Here is a 23,892-nt window from a genome sequence, read left to right as displayed (position 1 = left end):
TAGTGTATAGTTCCACTTCTATTTTTTCTCCATTAGACTAAAAAAATAACTCATTATAATGGGTTATTGTGATGTAATTCATTAAATAGTACAGAGTAATTGCCCTCTACAAAGTTTCTAAACTTCCTAGTTTAAGAAATGCTTTCTGTAGCAAGTACAACCCAATTTCATTTAACATTGATCAGGAGCCTCTTACAGTCAACAAATCAGATAATGAATTACAAGTCCATCTGTTCAGACTAAGTCCCTAGACATAGCCAAGGTTACTGGGTTTTTATTAAACAGCTACAATGGAAAAAACTGAGGTCTGATTTAGTTTAACACAAACCCACTTTGATATAACTGAGGAAAAAAAAATCCACTGAAAATTAGCCTAAATATTGCAAATTATCAGAGAAGGTAAACTATAATTTTCATCTCACTAAATCAGAGACGATAGCATTTATCCAGGTTGTAGAAGACCCTTTTCACACCTGTCTTCTGTATTAACCAGTAGAACAGATCTATTCTACAGTCCTCACTTCACGGTGGATCAAGTTAATCACTACCCTGTTGAATATTCTGAGAAATGCTTCCCACATCCCTGCTGGTTGGAACCACTGTATCAAGATAGATAATTAGATATTATAAACTCATCTCAACCAAGAACAAGAGTGGAAGAACAAGGATGTCTGGTGGAAAGAGGTCCTGAGGAAGTGGTTGATGGCATGAATTCAGTCATCTTGGAAAAAAAGGTGTGCATTTGAGCATCCTGATACTCCGGATAAATTTGCAAGCCTTAGAGCTGTCAGTCTAATAGAGATTATAGATCTAGCAGTGACATGTTTTTCTTTCATACCTGACCCGACTTGACAGACTCCACCCAGGTTAACAGGTAGTAGTTGGAAAAAAGCAAAACCACAGATTTTATTTCAGAGTTTGCTCTGTGAAAAAGAAAAAAATATCCCCCTCTTCTACTGAACTACTAATGTCCAGAAATCCTATTTTCCATTTGTAGTTCACAGCTGGTTTATTGGGCCTGCCTTGCATCTCTGGCATGCTGCTATTCACCCCTCTACCTGCAGCTTGCCATCTCCCCTCTCATGGCCACTGTTTACATAATGTTTACCATGGCCAGCTCCTGACCCCTGGGCTGCTCAAAATGCCATGAATAAATGTAGCATTGCAGTTTGCCAGGCACTGTGACTGGCAAAAAGTCTGCTTCTCAGAGGTCCCGGATGTGTTACCCACTCCCTGCACTCTCTTTTACAGACTTTTTGTTAAAATGGAACTTCCTACTGCATTGTAATGGAATTATCATGTATAGTGCTATCGTGTACAATGTTGTTTTATAGATCCAACCTGTTTAGACAACACACAAATCACACTGCAACATGCTATGGCAACACCACCATGCAAAACATAGGGGTTTTTGTTTCAAACATTGGGATAGTTTCCTTTGTGGCTGTTTATTTACTTTTAGTGTCCTTTACTGACATTGTCCCATTGAATCCAAATTTCTTCCTGATTACAGTGGATTCAAAGCATATTACAGGAAGCCTTTACCTATAAGAAAGTAGTTAAAGAATTACTGTTTTGTTTTTAAAAGTGAGATACTCCCACAGCCTCACAAAACTTTCACTGTGTTTATTTTTTTGATTACTGAAAAGTATATATGCATTTTTTTAAATAGTTGAGGCAATACTCTTGAGCCTCATTACAGGGGAGACAGTTTCTGACAACTGCTTCTCCTTCCCTAGAAACTAAAAAAAACAAAAACCATGATCTTTGCTGAAAGCTCTCATATTTTTCATTTCAACACACACAGCTCCACTAACCATGTCACAGAAAAAGCCACAGACGCACACGCACACACAGCAGCGTCACCTGCACAATTCAACAGACAATGCAGACAAACTCGAGTATAATCCAAGATCTTTCTACCTCTTTTCATAACAGGTTAGTGCTCGCCCTCAGTGTTGGTGTACAGTTTTTATGGCATGGAAAAATAGGGATGTTTCTGCCCTACAAAAATAAATGCGTTGAATTCTTTAGTTGGAACTTTCACAATGTAAAAAAAATAATCCCAAAGAAACTGGAGAAGTAAAAAGAATCACAAGTATCACGAAATCAGTGGATCTTTTGGCAGGTGGCAAAAGAATGCCCACACAAAATCTACCAGCCTTCTTTTTTTTTTAGCCTTTGAGAAGTAGCCTTCGAAAGTTATACACTGAAAAGAAAAAAATCAGTTCTTGTAGTCCTTATGAAAATAAATCCAAATCAAACCCTTGCACATAAACAGCATGAATTCTTTGGTCCTGTAGAAGCTGTTAGACATTAAGGAAGATGGGAATTTTTTTTTTTTCCTTGTGCCCAATTGAAAAAAGGGGGACAAAGCCTTTTTTACCAAAATAAAAAGAAGACAGGATGGAAATCCAATGTATTCAACTGGTTTAGACTTAATATTTTAGAAGGCACCAGAAAAAGAAACAACATCAGACATGTTTTCATAGATGCTTTACCATAATTATAGGGGGGGAAAGTGTCTAATTTCATGCTTCCTAATGCAAAAAGCATGGCTCCCAAAGGTCCATTCCTCCATGTGCCACTATGGAGGTCAGCGGGAAAGGGACGAGGGAGGAGGGGTTGTAATGAAAGCACGTTATAAAGCTGTCATTCCCAGGAAAACTCACAGGCTGTGATGAATACACTTTTAACCATCAAGTTAGAGAAGCAAAAGGGAAAGTGGGGATCAGTGAGGGGAAGGGGAGAAGGATGTCCCATCAGGCTTACTAGTCTTCCGAGGCAACAAACTTACCACATTGCGTGTGAATTTCTCAAAAGATGTTCGACGATCCAGAGTGTTTTCCAACTTAAATTTGAAATAAATAAAACAAAAGAAACAAAAAGAAAAAGGAGGGGGAAAAGAAAAGCAAGAACAATGGAGTAGAAAAGAAGGTTTGATGTAACAATGGACTGCAAAACAAAGTTTGTATAAATCAGGAAGCAAACACGAGTATGAGGCTGTAATGGGACTTGGCAAAACAGGGGATGGGCAAAACAGATATAGTACTAGACAAAAATAATTTTTCATGGGGATCAAACTGGTTTGAATTTAAAGAAAAACTGAAAGTAAAAAGAAATAATGAAGTGCACATCTTGTGTTAATGAACTGACATTCACAAACTTAAGGACTTCACACGGACAGTTGAAGCTTTCTGGTATTTTCAACATCTCTCTCTATATTGGATCTTCAGAAATCAATGTTTGAACAAAAAACAAAATCACACAGTACTTTCATATAATTTTAGGTTGTCATTATTAACAATAGAATGCTACCGTGTTAACAACTACCTCGTTCCAGTAACAATCGGGGCCCTGGTTTTGCAAGGCACAGGGCTCCCAACTGATTCTAGGAGATTACTCTTTAGAGCCCACTAATAGAATTATTTATCATCATGGAAATCTGCATTGTAAAAGCTGCTCCACATACTCTGGGCTGTGGCTATTCAGAACCCATTCCATAATCTGGACTCTTCTAAGAAAACGTTACATACCAAGACATGAACCTCTGTTTGCCAAAGTGTGACACGATCAGTCTTTCAAGTCAGATTTCTAGCCTACTCAAAACTGTTCATGTAGTAATAGGGAAAGAAACAAAATTAGGAAGCCCCTATATTTATAGTTGAAATTAGAAGTTATTCATACGAATAAGATTGTTTCTAAACACATTCTGTAGCTTTCATAGGTGGAATAAAGAGAACAACAATTATTACATAAGCAAACTTGCAAACATGAAAGACTATTCTTCTGGGATTTTATTTTATTTTTTTTTAATGTATTTGTAAAGCACTTTGCAATTTAAGGTGCTTCATAACAGAGAAAACAGTACAATATGGGATGTAAAAATAAAAATAAGTTTTGCTAGATTAACTTATTGAAACATGCCCGCATGCAGGATATATACACATATATGTATATCGAACTCCTGTGTGTATGTGACCCTCCAAAAACGCCAAGCTGGTCACCTACCAGATATCCAGTTGCACTGGCACAGGGGAGAGAAGACTGAGTATTGTTGCAAACATAACCACTGCTTTGCACAGCGGCAAGACAAAGGCAAGATGGACCAATACCTTTTTCTTGGCCTGTAGCAGCTCCTGGTAGGCACTGGATCGTATAAAACGAGGATAAGAATCACTTTTCATCAGTTTGTAAATGTGCTCCTGAAAAGGAAGGGAGGAGCTGTTACTCCCACAGAAGAGGACACATGTAAAATGGGAGGCAGCCACAAGTTTTGGCTGTGGAAGGTACACCAGCTAGCACTATTATGAATAGGAGGAATTACAGGATAGCAGGTTTAGGGTCTGAAGCTAAGGCTTAATTGCTTTCTATTCCTAAAGCCAAAATCCCACCCATTTCTTATGCACAATTACACAACACACCTTTCTTTAATTTATAGACCAAATTTTCCAGTGCAAAATTATTTTCTAAGAATTGACAACTGAATCCTAGCTTCAGGTCCAACCTCAAACTCCCTTAGTTAGTTTAGCTAAGTGATGAAATTAAGAGCTGTGGGTTCTTCCTCATCAGATTTTCTGAATTAGTTTCTGGAGATACTCTTGTGATTTCAGAGGCTAGGAAGAGGTACTACAGCACCACAAATAATGCTTAGGTTAGTAAGGATTTCCCCTGGCTACTCTTGAAAACACCCCTTGGCGGATGTTTTGTCTGCTCTCCAGCTAACAATATAAAAAGGAAAATACATACATAAATTGAAAAACAATTCCAGGCTGATCTACTTTTCAAGGTATTAACTCTTCAGAGACATATGAAAATTTGGAAACCTTTATTCAGAAAATAAATGACAAGAGCAGCTTAAAAAACTTCTGATTCTGTAATATTTCTAGTTTCTGAAACACTTGATAATTCTAGTTCTGATCATATGCTAGAGAAAAGATTTGTACAAAAAGCAACCAAAATAGAAAATACTCTCAAAAATTTTTTTAAAAATCCTGAATCATGTTAGCTATTTGCATGGAGTTTTTCTTTTACTCCAATTCTTTTTTTTTACTGTAGGAAACCTGTAGTACAGCAACTGGGAAACAGCAAACAAATTGGAAAGAAAATACTGTTTCTCAGCTTGGTAGTGCATAAAATTAGTGAACACAAAAAACCCCCAAACAAACAAAATACCCCAAACAAAACTCCCCACCTTGTGTGAAAATTAAGGCAAGGTAAAATTAGAACTGATATTTAATTTTTGATGTATTAGAAACTGTAAAAATTATTCTAAATGTCTTTGTTGTATTTCTTACACTAAGCAGAGAAATTCTGATGTATATTCAGAATTTAGACTGGTTTATTTGGGAGGTTTTTTTCACTTAGTGTCTGTGAAAGCAAACAGTGCAGTCAACAGAGAGTAGAAAGTGGTGGCGGGCAGTAAAAGTTTATTTCTGTACAAGAAATATGCCTGTAAAAGCAAGAATAAATTGGGCTGTATTAGTATTGTTAATGTACACATTAGCCAGGACATGTTAATGCATATATTTAGCACAATCAGGCTATTTTTACTTGTGTGTCCCATTTTACTTATGTGTCTGCATTTGACATGGAGTTTCATCTTTCTATATATCCAGCCCAGAGATGCTTTTCATACATTTTTAATCACAATTAAATGACCCACCAGCTGCCAGAATGGCACACCAGCAGTCTCTTCCCAGCTGGCAGACCAAAAAAAGCCTGTTGCAGAGGCAGAGTCCTACTCCTGACAAAACCCTCCACCTCAGACAGGACACTTTAAAGCTCCTAAAGCTTCAAGTGAGAACACAGCAGGTGCAGCCTGTCCCTTTTCCAGAGAAATTGAGGCTTTCAGGTTTAAGTTTTTTTTTCTGAACTGGATGAACTAAGCAGAAGTCCTCTCCAGGTGGCAAAGTCCTATTTGCATAAATACTGCATACTCCATGTCTTTCACAAATGAAAGACAAAATTACAAGAAGAGAGATCTGGCAGTAAAAGGGTATTGAAATTTTACACTTATTGTATATATAAAAAAAAGATCCTGGCAAGGAATTTAAATGTCCATTACTCATTCAACTGCAAAGATATATTCTTAAAACTTTTAATCTTGCTCTACTGTTTATTTTTGCCATTTATATTTTGCTATAAACTGCATTCTTAAATCTCCAGGGACCAGCAGATGCAAGCAAAAATTGTATGTTTGGTCTAATGCAGAGTATTTCAAAACAATGGCTATGACACAGGGTCTAATGAAAATTTTATTGCTTCTTCCTAGGTTGCTATGCTCATTATGGAAAAATGAAAAGGAATTAAAATTATTCCCTTTCACATCTAGGGCAGAGGCATTCTCCCAAAAAGTAGAAAGCCTCAATTCAATTCCCTTCTTCATGGGGCCTGTAGCAGCATCTCCTGACTCCCAAGATGATGACCTAATAATCAAGCTATAGGAAATTCTGCAGGGATATGATCTCAATCTCTCCTTTTGACACCATTTCACTTTGCGTTAATAATTAAATTTTCATCACTGGGCTGCTGATGAAAATGGAGGATGATACCAGTTCTGCTACCTTTACTGTGAATCCAATTATTTTCTATTGCTTTTCTCAGAAGCCTTCAAAGATGAAATATTAAGTTATAAGTCACATGAAGTGTTCTATTTAATACAGAAGTGTTTAGTTTTTTCTTCACTACATGCTTTCCTCTATTCAAAGTCCACTTGAAAACTCTATATTAAGCACAGAGATTTCACAAAGAACTTCATATGCCTCATGAAAGAAAATGTTACACATTTGCATTGCCAAAATGGCATTTTAGGAAACAAACCATTATCATTTAATTCCCAAATACATTCCATTTTTGATTTCACTAGCCAATATTCCCCTTCAAATGTTCATAAACACAATTGCAAACTGACCTGAGCATCTTCAAATGTGTATCTTCCAGGTTCCTTCACATTCTGAGTGGTTTTGTCATAACTTTTTGAATCTAGGTTGATCGCACTGGGTGCACCTGGAGCAAGAAATTCCTGCCAGATTTCTTGGACGCGAGCAGGAACTTCACGGATGGGCCTCTTCTTCAGGTCTTCTACTGCTAACCAGAACCTATGGCACAACACAGCATCTTGACTTCCAGCTCAGGATAACCACTAATGAGGTGCCCACATTCTTCCTTGCTCTTAAAAAAGAAATTGAGTAACTGATGTTTTCACCTAGGCATGCTAAAAGAAGAAAAAGCTGAGTGATTCGATGTTGGGATCAGCACTCTGGTGTGCTGTCTCAAGGCAATCTATCCACCTGGGGAAGCGATTATTAGAGAGCTCTTCACGGGATGGATACAAAGTCCTTCTTTAGCTATGTATGGCTAACATGCTTACAGGAGGAGTCCAGATTTAGCTGGAATTAAACTGAGTCTTCATTTTGGCTGAATCACATGGGGTTATATTACTTATAAACTGACTGCTTTTTGACATTCCTTCAGAAACGAATCATTTACATTCTTACTATCTACATGAATCTGAGTCCTACTAAATCCTAAACTGTGTAACTCTTGTTACCCACAAATCACGCATACATTGGAAAAGCTTTTTTTTTGGTAATTATAATTTAATTTCTCCTTTGCATATTTTTGCTAAAAATGCTGAGTGGAATTACACATTCTCTCTCCTGCTGCTGAGCAGACCAACATTGGGCAGCCATATGTAATGCAGCCAGTTCACTGTATCCTCATTCAGCCCGCAGTGAGATCACTAAAAACATCTTGAGCACGTTATGATCATAGCTAACTAGCTGTAAGCTTTATTACATTATCTCTTCTATTGGTGTTCAGACTCTTTCATGGCACAAAATAATCCTACATTAATTTAGGATCCCATTCTTAGACATGGTTCAGACCACTTAGTCCTCCCTCAAATCCTAGCGGTCAACTCAAGTTTGACTTTGGTAAACAAAAAATATATACCATTGCAACTTTTCATTATTGTTCTGACACAGCTGATCCAATGAAAAAGACAAGCTGACCCTTGAAGTGATTTAACTTTGAACTCAGCTGGATTTTCTAAGGCTTAGAAATAAATTTGGTGCACCTTTAAAATGTGGTTGCACCCTGCTTACACTGTGGGAACAGCTTAAGCTCTCTTAGCTGAGTTCAACAAGGATGGGCTAGGAGAGAACAGTGAAACTGTACTCAGACCCCCAAGAAAGCAAAATGACACCACCCTCAATCCAAATTCTAATTTAATTTAATTATTGCAAAACACTTTAGAGAGGACACTAAAGCATAGGAAACCTTACAGTATTCCTGCTATAAGATATTCTTCCCTTGAGAAAATTTACCTTTCAGGAAGCAATTAATCCTTCATAGTCCTGTTTTGAAATTTCTTTGTAGCACAGATGAAAGGAGCCTGTGTTCGTTTTCCACAAGCCAGTATGGTCAGCTTCAGGCTACCAAGAAGACTATTTCAGGTATTTCTACAACCTTTAATTTCAACAGTACATAAGCACAATTTTTTCATCTAAGATTCTCCAACAAACAGAGAAGCAATATTGTCCCAGTTTTGCAAATATGTCAATAATATAATAATGTATAGTGGTTTCTCCAAGGTCACAAAGGGGATCTGTGCCAACAGAACTCCAGTTTCAAAACTTCTGGGTACCATCACTTTTATGTATGAACTACAGTGTGCATTGAACATAGTTCTGCACAGAGCCTGGGGATGTATCCTGAGAATCTGGTGGCAATGCAGCAAGAAGAAATGCCTGATAACTCAAGTTTAAAAACTGCAAAGCTCACAAACTCTAATTCAGTTCACTCTTTCAAATTTGGACAACCTACTTTGGTTTCCTTAAGCTGCTTTCGATATTTGCATTTAAAAGCACATATCCTGCAGTGCTAACCCCTTCAAGTGCATCTTCTGGGATTGACTGATTACTCATGTGTCTCCAAGTCAGGTAAGGAACACAAAAATGAAAGGGAAGGATGCTCTTTGTAAATACACATTTTCTATCTCCCTGCAGACATCCTGCAGATCTAGCTTAGAGATGTCACTTCCTTTTTTGTTCCGTTGTATCACTGCCAATAATTCTGGAAGTCCCTGTAAACATGCCTTAGGATGCTATTTTCTTTTGCAATTAAACTATTTGCAATAGTAGGTTATAGTCAATTCTGGGGAAATAGATGGGAGATAAATTTCAATAAATTTAACTTCTATGTTTGCAGCACAGAATAGAAAGGCTGGATAGAGCCATTTTCTTACAGGCTGAACACCAGTTCTTTAATAAATTAATTTAATTTTACACTTCTAACAACAGCATTCAAATACTCTACTAAAAATATGAAGCTCTAAATATAGAAACCTCTCTAAAAGTGGGAAGAATTATGATTTCTGTGTTATGTCTAGGGTGCTTATTTCACAGCCAACACACATTTTAAGATTTTAATCTACTTACTTATCTTTTAAGAAAAGATGCCTGCCCTCCTCCCACAGAGAGTTGAATTCAAATATTCAAAGTTAGGAAATGACAAAAATAAGGCTGCCTCCTCTTGCATTTTCAAAAATAACTTTATCCAATATCCCATGGCAACCAATAGCACAGACGAAGTTGTAATGGAGCCAGCAAGGCCTCAGCACAGGGCCTCAAATCAAAAGAGGTCCCTGTACCATTTTACAGCTCTCTGCCTCATGAGCTGTGACCAGAGCAAGAGAAGACTCCTGTAGCAAAAAGCAGAGTAAAACTGCAATATTAACTGTGTGCAAGGGCAGGAGAGGGGAGAGGGGAATTGCATCTTTTGGGCAATGATATACACAGACGTGGTGCTGCTTTGTGTAAGGAGCTAGAACTCAGTCTGGCTGCCCTTAGATGAAACTGCATCTCCTCTCAGTGGAGGTTTGCTTTTGCCACGGAGACCCTTTCTAGCAGATGCTCAGCACTGTTTGAACAGAGACCTGAGCAGCTGAGTGTAAACCTCGCTGCTGTCTTCTACCCCAGCATTTGGGCTGCCACATGCTGGGTCACACAGCAGGCACACAGCAGAGTGGGAGTGTGCAGCACATGGTAGCAGTACATCCAGCCACAGGGACTGGTAAAACACATATACTGCAAAATATCTGGGGATTATGTCCTCCAGCTGGATTACTTTCAAAGCCACGGTGGCCTCATGGTTAAATAGCACAGCTGCAACACAGCTTCTGTCCCATCAAGTGACCGAAATGTCAGGTGCAGCCAGATTCCAGACCAAGCTAATCAGTTAAATTTAGCCCGCAGGAACAAAGAGTGGGGGAAAGGCTGCAGTGGCTCTCTGTGAAATGTGTGAGGTATAGTCAGTGTGGAAATGCTGAAGTGGGAATTATGTGAAATTTGCATTCAGTGCATGTGACACAACACGTAAGAGGCCAGACCTTTCAGCATTTTCAGAAAAAGCAAGCAAAAACCTAAACAAACTCTATTAATAAAATCACATAATATTTTTCCAGGGGGAGGAAACACTGCTCTCTGATTTCTAGAGTTCACCTTCTTGCTGTCTACAACTTCAAGCTTCAAGGAATAGTAGAACTGAAGGATTTCAAGAAAATGACAGAGAAACTCATTAAATCTTGAGACTTGAGTTCTTTCTCATCTACTCTGCAGAAATGGCAACATTGCTGGCACTTGGCATTTAAGCTCGAGTCTGAATGAGAAATAACTCTCAGGCAATTTCAGGTTTGAGGATTAAATTTTGGTCAAGTTATTAGCACCCACAACAGGGCCTCATAATCACCAGTGTAAAGGATAAATACCTCACAAAATGTCAGCTTGCAGGGGGATGGTTAGACAAAAATTATTGAGGGAAAACATCCAAATCCAGCAAACTTCTCAGTCCCCCTCTTCTTTTTCTGGATAACAAGAATGAAAAATCCCTTTTCCCTACTAGTCACACATTACAGACCTAAAAATGAGCTTCAAAGGAAGAGGCAAGGGGTCCAGTGGCTTTTCCTTATGTGTATCATGGAATCTAACCTTCAGTAACCTAGGAGGTTTCTCAGTCTTAGAGCTGCTTTGGAGATCACACCCACTGCAATACTGCATAAGGATTTTGACAGACTTTCAGATTGGCAGGTCTGAAATTATTTAATCTTTACAGGATGCAATTCCTACAAAATAACGATTTGGCAGTAAACCTATAGTTCAGCATACAAGTATTAACTTTCTAAAGAATTATGCTGCACTACAGATAAAGGAAGGACAAGAAGAGGAATACAATTTCCTACAGAAATAAAAGACATTAGGTCTCTAGGTGCCATGCTGCAGTAAGTTTGATTTCATAAGCTCACTCTCTTTGAAAAGTACTTTTTTTAGTACGCATGGTAACAAGAGATCACAAGTCATATCCTGCATTAGGTGAGCACAGAATCCAACCCTGCAAGCTGCAGTCACACTATAATGAAGCTGCTGCACTGCCAGAACTGCTCTAGACAGTTTTATTCCTTTGCTATGCCTTACAACACTCCTTCAGAGAGTGAAATACTATTAAACCCCATTTACAGACAAAAAGTAAAAAAAAAAGCACAGGGATACAAAGTAAGGAGAGGGACCTGGTAATATTCCTGATCACTGCACAATTTTTAGTACTAAATCACAGCTCAAGTTCCTTCATCCCTGTTTTGTTCTTTGAGACCGAATCTGCATCCACCAGGAATGATATTCCCAGATACCTCAGACACTCTCAGTCCAAGTTAACGTAACAGTAACACTGGGACTTTTTGCTAGGTAAGATCATTACACTTGAATACGAATGGTGTATCTGGTAGACTTATCATTTCATGGTTTTGGTATTTCTTTCACCAAAATGAGGTATAAGACATCTAATCTCCTAATACTGGAGCCCCTGTCATGCCTGCAGTCCCTTCTGTACCCTGTGTACTTGACTGGAAACCTTGAAGGCAGGGTCCCAGCTGCCTATCCAACTCTAGGCTTGGCACTGTTGTAAATTTTAGCATGATTAGATCTGCAAAAGTACAAGAACCAGCAACTGATCTGAGTTGAATTTGTTGCAGTGGGAAGATGTGGATGAACAAAATTATTTTTCTCAAGGTGGCTGTCAAAATAATAATTTTAAAAATGCCACTAAAATCCCCCAAATTACTATGATGGAGTTAACAGGTGAGCATCAAAACCTTCTAAGGTTTATTTAGTGGAAATGTTTGAAATCATCAAGCTTTTAACTTCTGTTATTGACATCTAAAACATTTTGACAGCCATACACAACAACCTTTACAAACTCATGTTTTCTAAGCCAAATTTACTACATGAACCTAATGGATTTATTTCCCCACAGCTTGGGAATTTACAAATATAATTCTGAGCCTGAGACAGTTTCCCTTCAGTTAATTATCAGATAAAGCACCTTTTCAGAGCAAATGGATCCCCTGCCTGGCCTCTATGATCATGTTCACCGTTACTCAGATATTATATTTTATAATGCCAATTTAAGAATTTAGAGGAAGAGACAAAAGAGTAGATGGCATGTCAAGGAATCATCTCTGAAGAAATTTCTTGAGGGAATTTTTCTAGATCAGTTACTTGCAGTTTGCCTGTATTTAGTGTTGTAAATAGGATTAGACGAAAGAGTTAGGGATTATGTGGGTAACAGTCTAGTTGGCAGAGAGACAAATTAATCACAGAAAAGCACCAGAAACTGCAGCACACACTGGGCTCAGTAGGTTCATGTTTGAACAGCTGCTCTCCATAACAAATTACCAGCATGCTCTTCAAATAATAATTTTTTAAAAATTACCTTTCCTTTTCTTGGTATTATTCTGATTTTTAAAAATTCATTTTACCAATTGGACTTTTTAATAAGAAAAATCTGTATCTGTGACAAATGAAGTCATCAACATACACGTACAGGTCAGGCTGTATTTGTGATGCAAAGTTAATATTTGAATATGAACATGGTCAGCAACTTAGAGAACTCCAATTCCAATTATTCTGCTGACAAATTTAAATTAGCAACAAGGAGATCTGTGCAATTACTTGGCATTTATAAATCAACACCATAAATATTAAATGCCTCTTGTAAGATGCTACAAAAGCATAATTTTAGTATGAATGGCTATGCTGCACCACTTCAGAGTGAGAATTGGCATAGGAAAAAACTAGGTTAGGATTAATCTGAGTTCTAGAATGTAAATGCAAATAGGATTTTATACTAATGTTACTGGTGAATGGAAAGTGATACAGATGACATCTGACAAGAAGGTGGAATTAAGAGAAAAACATGTTGCCTATATTTTTGTACTATGCTCAGCTCAATTTGTCTGTCTATAGAAAGGCTGTTATCAATCTCTCTGAAATAACTCTTCCTGAAATAAGACTTTCTTAGAACAGCAAAACCAAAACATGTTATTAACCAACGGATGGACTATCATTTTTTAAAATCAAATAATTTTTCTTCTCACTTAAAATTCTGTAAATATACATTCAAAAACCTACCCTACATGCTTCATACACTAGGAACACATTTCCATTTTACAATTAGTGAGGAATTTGAGAGCTAAAAGTCACCATACTTGAGCTGTGTCAGATGAACAAGTACTAGAATATTAGTGGAGATTTTCAAAATGATCCTTAGAAACCAATCAATCTGATGAAAGTCTGTGAATTTTACTTTTAGATCCGTTATTTATTTTAAAGATTTTTTTAATTTTCATTTTACTTTTCTCATAATATTTGACTAAATAAAATATACTGAACAGACTTTGAATGAGTCAGTTTTTTACCTGTTTAAAAGACAAGCTGAGAGAACAGTTCTTACATGAGTAGTTTGACCAAAATTAGAATGTGAATGGAAAAATATGCTTCATGTGAGTCTCTGTTAACTGTATGAATATTTCTCTCAGCCTGTACATGAAAGCAGGGAACAATCTGGATTAGTTAATTCTGAAAGGTGAGGAAAATTTTTGAAGGGGTCAAAAACTGAAAAGTGTCAGGAAAAAAAGCAAAACCCCAATATAATTTACAAGTTATTAAAAAATTAAGTAGCGCTCATTTACCTTAAATTTTCTGAACTGAATTCTGACTCCAAGAATTTCAGAAACTGCTCTCTTCCCACAGGGTCTTTCAAAGCTTCATCCATGCCAAATCCCCATCGCTTCACCCTCTGCTGTCCTGGCTCTTTGCTACAGAAGAAAAAACAACAGAACCCCAAGTGAGAAATATTTCAGTATTCTAACAATCTGTGTTCATAATTTAGACTAAGTCCTAAAGTTCCATGGTTTCCTCACTTTTTAGAGTGCTCACATCCGTGCAATGTTCAGCAATGAGCAAACAGACTCCTAGTACTTACACAGCATGAAGGTAATACACAGAAAAGTAAAGATTTCCAACCAGGAATGTTATCAGGTTTCAAAAACTGGGGTTTTATTATTTTTATTTTTTTTCCCACCATCCTAGAAGCCTGGGAACTGGTTACTGTAACACTTCACACAGATTTATTAATCTATAGCACTTCCCATCTTACAAAACTGTGAAACTGGAAAGACCCAAAGGGTAGTGCGTTGCCTTCGTGCCATACTCCCTTACTTCCAGAGAAGAAATAAAATTATGTACCTTGCCTCCAGTTCCCAGAAAGTGGTGTCATCTGATATCCAAGGGTTTGAGGGATCAGGGGGCACAAGAAAAGGATCGTATTCCAAATACTGCTCTGTATAAGCTAATAGACTAGGAAAACAAAAGCATCAAACATTGTCATGTCAGGAGGAGATGAAAGCTGACCAGGTTACCCAGTGAACAAGCTACCCTGCATCAACTGAACCAGGGTAATTGTGTGTGCACACACAGAAGGCAGCTACAAGCTCCGGGGGAAATAGGTTCGCTCAAGGTTTGAAAGGGGACCACTGAAGAAGGAGAGGTGGCTCATGTCTGCCAAGAGTAGAAATAAAATAAGCTCCCCTAATACTTACACATAGCTCCATTTAAGGTTCCTTTAGGTTCTAATAAATTAGATCATACAATCTCTTCCGTGCACATTTGTTTTCATAAAGGAACATGTTTTATATCCCTCTGGTTTTAAACATGAGTTTCCTTAAAATCCATTCAAAAACACTGCATTTTACACAGGTTGTATTTATATAAAAATATAAATATATTGGCCCTGCAGCTGTTGGTACTCCTTTCATTTTCTCTTAAATATAATTAATATTTTTATTATTTCCTAATCAAAGGACGCTGTTCTGAGGTTTATTTTTTCTAAATCTTTTTTTTTTCCACTTTTTTATTTATATTCAGGAATTCTTCTGACTCAGTTGCACACACTAAAAACTTTGCTTCTATTCTGGTAATTTACATCTCCCATTGTCCTTATTTCTGCTTGCTGCTTCCTTTGGCCTCATAATTTTTGCAAAATTGTGGACAAGTGACGACAACTATTCTTTCTTTTCAATTCCTATTATATGTAGTGTACACTATATTTTTACTATTAGGCAAACCAAAAAATCTTAATCTGCTCTCTTTATAAATAAATATTTATATGTATTTGCATATGTATGCACACAAACACATATTTAAGTAGACTTAAAAATGTTTCAGAGAAGATGAAGAGCAATTTGTATTTGGCCTTATATCCTTTACTAAGCCCTACACAGCTCAATTTTCTGCAATGTTGGGCTTTTTGTTTTATTTGCTTTGTAGGCCCTTCCTGGAAAATTGTGGTCTTATTTGGAGATAGATTCCTACTAGTGTTAGTTACCTTTCTGACCCTAACTGAGCCCAAACTCACTTTGTTCAAGCACAGACTGAGCTGCACACCAGCCAGTTCCTTTGCTTCATCAGTGATTGCCCTTTTGAAATACCAAAACAATAACCCCAGACCTATTCCCATTTAGCCTCCCTGCCAATGAAAGGTGAAACTTGTGATCACTTGGTCAGAGGCACTTTCAGTGACTCAGGCTTCTCAGAAATGTATCATGGAATATCTGAAATACTTTTATCACTAAAAGAACTTCATACTTCTCCACTTAAAATAAACTCTTATCAGTTATTTCTATGACATCTGAGCTCCCATGTCTCTCTTTGAAGATCTATTTGCTGTGAATAGCTCTTTGAAGCTATTTTGTTCTGACATTTTTCCCAATAGTTATCAGTCTAATTGAAAAAAATAGAAAATGTGACAATATACATACCTCTCTGCAACTTTTGACATTTTTAATCTATGTCTGTCTAATTGCATTTGCCAGTGCTTAATCTGCAAGAAAGGAAGGCAAAGAGTTTTATGAGTAATTTATTGCTTGACTCTATTTCTATAACTTTTTTTATTAGGGCTGTAACTGAACCTTAATTTATCCTAGGACACAGAAGAGAAATATATCAGAATTAAAACAACATTTCACCAGTGTAGCTCTAAAATAAATGGAACTTTCCATTAAAGAGAAAAGATCATAAGGAGACAAAAAATGTGCTCAATAAAACAGTTTCCCTAGAGGTTCATCAACAGAAATCCAATTAGCCTTTTTTTAGAGTTTTGAGGAGAAGTAATACTTCTTCACACATTTACCTTCTCCAGACTCTAACATCTCAGGAAAGATTAAGGAATTTCTAACAGTAGGTAAGTGTGCGAACCTATTCATGCTTATATGGAGTGGTAAGTACACCCCCAAGCCTCAAAGCAGTGTTGGAAGAAGAGCAAGCTGTCTACAGCTGAAGGGGTTCATGGGCTTAGCTGTACAATGAACCCACTCACTGGCCTACTTCCCACTGCCATTAGGTGTTTAGTGATACCAGAAAAAATCAGGTTTTGTCTCATTAGTTTTGAGGAAGTTACATGCCTAAATCCATATAACTTGAGAAGAGGAAAAGGTTTATTAAATGTTTGCAGCAGCTGCTTTGAATAACTTCCCAGTTACAATAACTTTTGGGTTTATACCTAAAAAGTTATTTCCTATAAAGTTCATTTAAAAGTACATGTTTGTAGTTATGTTCCAAACCTCTTGGTGTAGTTCATCTTCTGTGGGTGGCTTAGTCTCTGGCACTGGCGTGTGCGTAGGGCTGTGACTTCGGATGTCATTTTGTAAGCCATAGACAGACTATGCAAAAAAAATATGGAACAATGATGGTTGCTTTCAGGCAATGCTTTCTGCACACACTCCTAATAACTGTCACAGTTTAGTACACTGTGCTCAAGAAGTTAGCCAAGATCATCTTTCCCTAAAGAAACTGTGATAACGCATGCACTCAGATAAAATTGTGCTTCTGCACTAGAGTGCAAAATAAAGACTCCCAAACCCCCACAGCTCCATAAAGCCACACAACAAAGGATCTACTTTTATTAGGTCTCTACATTAGCATCATAGTAAACATGGGGAATGACACTGGGAGATGCTATTACAGTAAGCAGAGATGACTGGTAGGTGGAGTATCCTGAGGTACACTGACACACGGATTAGTTGGAAGACTTCCAAAATTGCAATTACTGTCTGTCAAATTACACTAATCTGGACCTTTCACTATCATAAATAAGCCAAGCTAAAACTTTCTCTAAATCCACTTTCCTTGTTAAAACATACTTTTCTATGGGTCAACATGAAAATACACCTCAAAGGAAGTACTTCCAAGTGGGAGTCAATCTACACAGTTATGGTGTAAAGGATTTAAAAGTGTTGAGCCAATCTATCTGTACATCCCTACAGAAGTTACACTCTAATTACAACCTAATTTAGGTAGAGCTAATTTCTTCCATAATTTCCAGTCATCCATTTTGGGCATAATTGTAAAGTAGAGACACCCTTTTCATTAAGACCAGGACAAGAACTGCTGTTAGAGTTTACGCTGAATTTTAAATTTTTTTTCCCATAATTACTGATAGAAACTTTTTAATATGCTTTATTCGACCTACTAAACAACATGAATAAAGCATGAAAAAATGAATTTCATCTTCAAAATCTCTTTCTATTTCTCCAAAATCTTGTGTGATAGCATTCAATTAGCATTAGCAAATTTGTTAATACTAATTCAACTAAGAGCTTAAGAAATATTAATGTACGTTCACGCATTTGTTCCTTGTAGCTGTAAGAAAAAAGTGCTTTAAGAAATGATGGAAATTCATTCTATAAATTTCATCCACCTCCTCCTTTTGGCATAATAACCATACTTACCTTTCTTGTTTTATGTGGATTTCGCATTCTTGAAGATTTTTTGATATCCACTTCAGTAGTGTTTACACAGCCGGGCTATTAAAAGAAAGGAAAGCAAAAGGCTAAATCTGTGAAGGAACTTCTCTGAGCTACTCCTCTTCAGTGTGCAAGACTGAAAAAAAAATTGCACGCCACAAAATTAAAATTAAATAAATTGCCAAGATAATGGAAATCAGAAAGTTTCTGCTTGGCTTTTGCCAAGGAAGTCATTCTAGCTATCTCTCTAAGGAGCATGGTTGACCTAATGAGACAGAATAAACAGAATTATGCAATATTCCTCAGCTGTGAACCTCAGGCTCACTTCAGGAGCATGAGGTTTTGGGTCAATTTTTAAAGAGGATCTTCTTTTAAAACAAAATTTTAAAAAAAACAAACAAACAAAACCCAAACCCACCCACAAAACCACAAACAAACAAACAAAAAACCAAACAAACCCCCAACCAAACAAAAAAGTACAAATATGGGGTTTGTTTCTTCAGAAAAGAAAGGAAAAAACCCAAACCAAAACAACAAAACAGGCTTCTGCAGCCTATCCACAAGATTGACAGTCTAAATAAAATTACTCTCAATACATCAGATCTGGGTTTCATTGGTTCATTCGCACAACTCTGTGGCCTCCCAAAGCACACAAGTACTCTAGTCTCTCCTAATTCATCTTCCTTTGACACTTACCTTTAAGTACAACATGTGTAAATCTGTTTTTTACCCATTGCTGGAAACAAATAATAGTAAGTGTTCTGCTCTCAGGTGAATTTTGTCTATTGATTTTAGAGGGATTACATTTGACACTGAGTGGAAACTATGAATTCTGCTTTCCAGTGTGAGCAGATTTTTAATGAAAGAAGGTTGGGGGTTTTTAATGGAAGTATATAGATACTGAATTTACTTGCCCAACAGCCAAGCTGGACTTATTATTGCTCTAATGACACAACCTCTGTCTTCTTATCATAATGAAAAATGCTTAATGTGACTGTAAATTTATTTAAGATAAAATTTTAAAAATTTCTTATATAGGCTAAGAATTTCCTATATAGCTAAGAAAAAAAATAGCTTTCATTAAACAGAGCAATGGTACTTTGCCTCTGGAAAATATTCTAAACAACAGACTGACTTTTTTTTATTCCAGTATCTTTTAAAAAATAATAAATGAATACATTTCTGTTTTAAAGTAATAAATTAGTGTGATTTTGATCATACAACATTTAAAGTAAAAAGAGTTTCTCAGTGCTAATGATAAAAACAGACAATATTCTTAAGGCTGCATCTGACACACTAGAACTGGGATGGTACCAGTTTGGTAAATGGGAGGTTTAGAACTCAGTAATAACTTGCAAATCTCAAAAGGTTGAAAAATACGAAGTTCTGCATGATGGTCAATTTAAAAACAGAAAGCATTTGCCCAGGCCGGTACACTGAGATACAAAGTTTGAAAAAACCAAGTGCATCTACTTTAGGATTAGAGCAGCAGCTGGCAGTGAAGAAGCAGGGGCTTTAAATAACATCTACAGCCTTTGAATGTAACAATTTGAATAGCAGGCACACTTACATAAGGCACAAACTGTTATTTGTTCAGTTTTCAGTTATGGTTTGTTAAAAGCATGTCCTAAAAATGGAGAGAGGGAAAAAAAAAAAAAAAAAAAAAAAGCATAAGCCTCATCTGAAGCCTCTTATTTTTAGATTTCAAGCTCACCAGCAGTAAATTGGTACGGACACATCTTGCAGCTTGCCTGGGTAACTCACATGCCAGAATTGTGCAGATTGATGCAAGAGGGACAAGAAATTCTGGGATACTTTTAGCAGTGAAACAAAGCTTTTGGTGATTGCAAAGAGGCCCAACCCTGTACTGACCTTCTACAGCACTTAGTGGATTCTTAGTGACACCTGGCTGGTTAAAACCTCTCACGCTGAAGGGCAGGAGAGGCTGTGGGGGGACTGAAGAGAAGCTGGCAGGAGAGCAGCCCCAGGAAGGTGGAGGCAGGGAAGCATCAGGGAGCTTCAGTGCAGAAGAGGAAGGGGCTAAAGGGTATCAACTACTCTGACAAGCTGGGATAGGCGCTTAAGACATGTATCACTACCTCTGTACAAAACCATTCTCATAATTTGATTTAAATTACGTGACTGGAAGTACCTAATGTAGTTTGGGACACAATTTATGTCTCCTTCTCAGCTTAAATTATACTTGATATGAGATGGTTTTATTGCTTTTCTGATGCAGCCAAATTTCATCTGTCAATATTTAGGAATAAATATCAAACATCTTTCAATTAAAATAAACACAAAATGTTGTGTTATATGAACATTTTGCTAGAATAATTCAGTCTTTGTGGGAAAACCTTTGCTGGACAACATTTAATTTTATTTGTATGCCCTCATTAACATAATGTGTGTGTGTTTGAATACAATTATATCCAGCTGTGTTTTCTTTTTGTGTTGTTTTTTTAACTGGACTATCATAGTTCAAATAGTGAGATGCCTGTCAGACTGCTCTGCTGCAAGAATCCCATTTAGTGTGTGGTATATAATTTGCATACTAATACTGTAAATAGTTTTCAAACAGATTTCCTGGAAGACTTGAGAACTCTTCTATATGTGTAAATAGAGTGCTTATCCCTTTCAGGAGTAATGTTCTGTGTGAAAACAATTTTCCCCCAACACACACAGATGAAAGCCTTGTGACCTTCTTGAAATTATCATACAAGACCACAACCCGAACAGAATCTGGTCCTCATCAATTTTTAAATATCTGGGTGAAAAACTGTCATACGTTCACTTCGTTTTTTTCATCCATCTATTAGCATGCACTTATCTCAAAGTACAAAAGCCCTTGTATTAATTTACATCAAAGAACAGGCCAGTCCAGTCGTGATAAATCCACTGTGGATATAAATGGATACAGATAAATAATATTTAAAAAATCCACATACAGAGTAATTTCAATCCCTACTTCAATTATTGGATAACAATGTTAGTATGGATCCCAGGCAGCACCACTTTCTACTGATGCTGTCTAGGAGGACGCATACCAGGATTCTGATAAGACACGCAAAAGAAGGAAGAGGCCTTGTCTGTAAGCAGAGGAGGTACCAGAACATGGTTTGATCTGGCTACCACCAGCATTTGAAGCAACCATCTGAGAGCATACTGAGTTAAAAAAAAACCCACTTGATATTAATGTTCTATCCCTGATAATTGTGGCAGCAGTGACTAAATTAATTAAGACCTTCTAACAGTGCTACAGTGTATTAATTTTAGGGAACCTGTAAGAGCCCTTTGGAAGAATTAATTATTTACATGAAATGGCATGCCTGAGCCATCGTACATTTCCATCCAAGCAGTCCAGAGTATGGAGTATTTATAGTCTGCTTGCTGTACAAAATTGCACACTCCCATGTACCCTTTTTATTGCCTGGCCATATAGCCCAAATCAACAGCTGTTGATGCCTTTTTTGTATAAAAATCTCTTTGCTATGACGTAACTCTAAAAAGCGCAAAACACTCAACAGAGAATAAATTAATATTTATAATTAGGTCAGCTGAAGTTTTGATGGCTGTTTTTTTCTTTCTCAAAGAAGATGGCAATTTAACTGTGAATCTACTTAAGCCAAAATAACCAAAAGTTTGCCTGCATCTGAGACAAATATACCCCTGTATGTGGGAGGGAATAAGCTCGTGCATCTCGATAGGCTGGGAAGTGTCTGTCTGAATTGCTCCTCTGTAGGAAATGATCTGAAGGAGAAGCTGAACATGAGTCAGCAGTATCTCTTTGCAGCAATGCAGACAAACCACATACCCAGCTGCACTAGCAGCAGCTCAGCCAGCAGGCAAAGCATTTATTTCTTTCTACTCAGCATCACAAGAAAACTTCAGAACACCAAGACTACCTTTGAGCCCCACAAACAACAAAAGAAATATATTTCAAATGAGAAAATCTAGTGGAGGAACAGACTCGTTTTATGCTTGCAAAAGGGGAGAGCTAACTGCTGCCTTTTGTGCCTACAGGGGGGCTGAGATAGGAGAGACCTTTTCCAAATGTGCTCTGTGGAAGGACAGGAGACAGTAATCTGAAATTGCAGTAGAGGAATTTCCAGTCAGCTATTAAGAAATATACTTCAAAATAAAAGTAAGAGAGGCTGTGGAATGTCCATCCTTGGTGATTTTCAAAGCTTGTTTAATCCAAGTGCCTGGATAATCATTCACCTTGAAGTCAGCACTGTTTTGAGAAAGAAGTTGGACTAGAAGACCTCCAGAGGTCCCTCTCAGTCTACACTTCTGTGGTGCAGCCTACTTTTCACAAGCTGCAGGGAGTGAAATTCAAATAATCCACTTTACAGAACACTCCAGTCAAGTATTCACATTGGTGTGAAATTCATCTCTCTGCCTTCCCCACCCCACAACAGCAGAGTGGAAACAAGACTGGTATTTGCTTCCTTACTGCTGCCCCCGCCCTGCAGCAGCCTGTGGTGCTTTCTCAACCCATGCAAACAAACCTCGGGTTGATTAAAGGAAATGCAATTTCACAGTCTCTTTAGCTAAAAATACATAGGTGCTATTTAAAATAATTACCTCATTTCAATATGCACACCCATAAATTCAGAGTTCATTAAAGGAGTAAATATTTTGGTAGATTGATTCACATACCTTATGCAATTTCATTGCATTTCAGTGTCAATACACTGTGAAATAGATTTTTTTTTATTTCTTTTGCAGACATGGGCTAACTTGTTAAGTGTAATTGCAAAATACTAAATTTCAAGATCTCCAGGCTTTCAAGATTTAAAGACTTTAAATTTAAATTAGGGACCTGGGTACAAACATGGCAGATCATCTCTTTCACTGGAAAGGATAAAGTCAGACACACAAACATAAAGAAAAAGCAGAGACTGAAATCTTTTTCATTATGTGAAACAGAAGATTATCACAAAAAAAAGCCTAAAATTTGAAATTCTCTGAGTTTCAAATGTCTGGGGTGGATTCTGCAACAGTCTATTCTGCTATTTCTGTCATTGCTGCTATTCTTGTCATTTTTCTAGGAGTCTTCTAACCCTCTAAAGTAACTATTCATATCACTCTCTAAAGTAGAGAAAAGAAGCTAATTGGGCAGTGACTGATAAGCAGAACAGCAGAGTTAATTTTTAAGTTAATTTTTATTTGTAGGTTTTCTATTCCAGTTTACTTGTGCAGCTATCTGAACAGTGCACAGGTAAAAATCAAGTGGAGAAGATTATAAAAAAGAAATGGAAGATTATAAAATAAAGGAATAAGGAAAAAAATATCAGTGCCACTCAGCTGGAAAAAATAAAAGGGGTTGCTAGTTGGAAAAATACCCAGTTTGACTCTGGTAATGTGGGAAAAGATTTTTTTTCATGCATAGTCTACCATCAAAGGAGACATTAAAATCCTATATTGAGTAAGTTGTCAGTAATGGCTAAAACTGAGACTCTCATAAAGAAAAACACAGGCTACATTCTCCTGCACTGCACCAATTTTTCATTTCACTGAGATGGAAGTTATTCGAGTGTGCAGAATCCACTAAGGCTTACAAGGAAAAGTGGAGGTTTAGGTAATGATTATGACTGTATTCTGGGATTTTACCTCATTTTACACACTTCAGGGTCAACAAATAAAGAGGCTTTTCCAGTGGAAGAGCTGCACTATTAAAAACTTTGCTGGCGCAATAGAAAGTCTCAGAGGAACATCCCAAACATACCGAGTACAAGTGGTCGGGTCTTTTA

At 37.2% G+C, this 23,892-nt stretch overlaps 1 protein-coding gene across 5 annotated transcripts in view; it reads right to left on the bottom strand.

The window, feature by feature from the left end:
• The window catches only part of RGS7 (regulator of G protein signaling 7), a 235,283-nt gene that overhangs the window by 24,165 nt on the left and 187,226 nt on the right, over positions 1-23,892 (bottom strand). For 3 of the 5 annotated variants that reach the window (XM_063390394.1, XM_063390392.1, XM_063390395.1), the window contains 7 exons: positions 18,122-18,196; positions 16,955-17,053; positions 16,154-16,215; positions 14,583-14,693; positions 14,027-14,152; positions 6,914-7,100; positions 4,116-4,205 (listed from right to left, as the gene is read on the bottom strand). In XM_063390394.1, coding sequence (XP_063246464.1) covers positions 4,116-4,205; positions 6,914-7,100; positions 14,027-14,152; positions 14,583-14,693; positions 16,154-16,215; positions 16,955-17,053; positions 18,122-18,196 — 750 coding nt within the window. Of the gene's footprint in view, positions 1-2,797; positions 2,852-4,115; positions 4,206-6,913; positions 7,101-14,026; positions 14,153-14,582; positions 14,694-16,153; positions 16,216-16,954; positions 17,054-18,121; positions 18,197-23,892 lie in introns of all 5 variants that reach the window. The other 2 variants (XM_063390393.1, XM_063390391.1) reach the window with 1 other exon arrangement.

The sequence above is a fragment of the Prinia subflava genome, chromosome 2, assembly GCF_021018805.1.
Source record: "Prinia subflava isolate CZ2003 ecotype Zambia chromosome 2, Cam_Psub_1.2, whole genome shotgun sequence".
Lineage (NCBI taxonomy): Eukaryota > Metazoa > Chordata > Aves > Passeriformes > Cisticolidae > Prinia > Prinia subflava.
The sequence above is the reverse complement of the archived record's forward strand: the minus strand, read 5'-3'. Positions and strand labels throughout refer to the sequence as shown.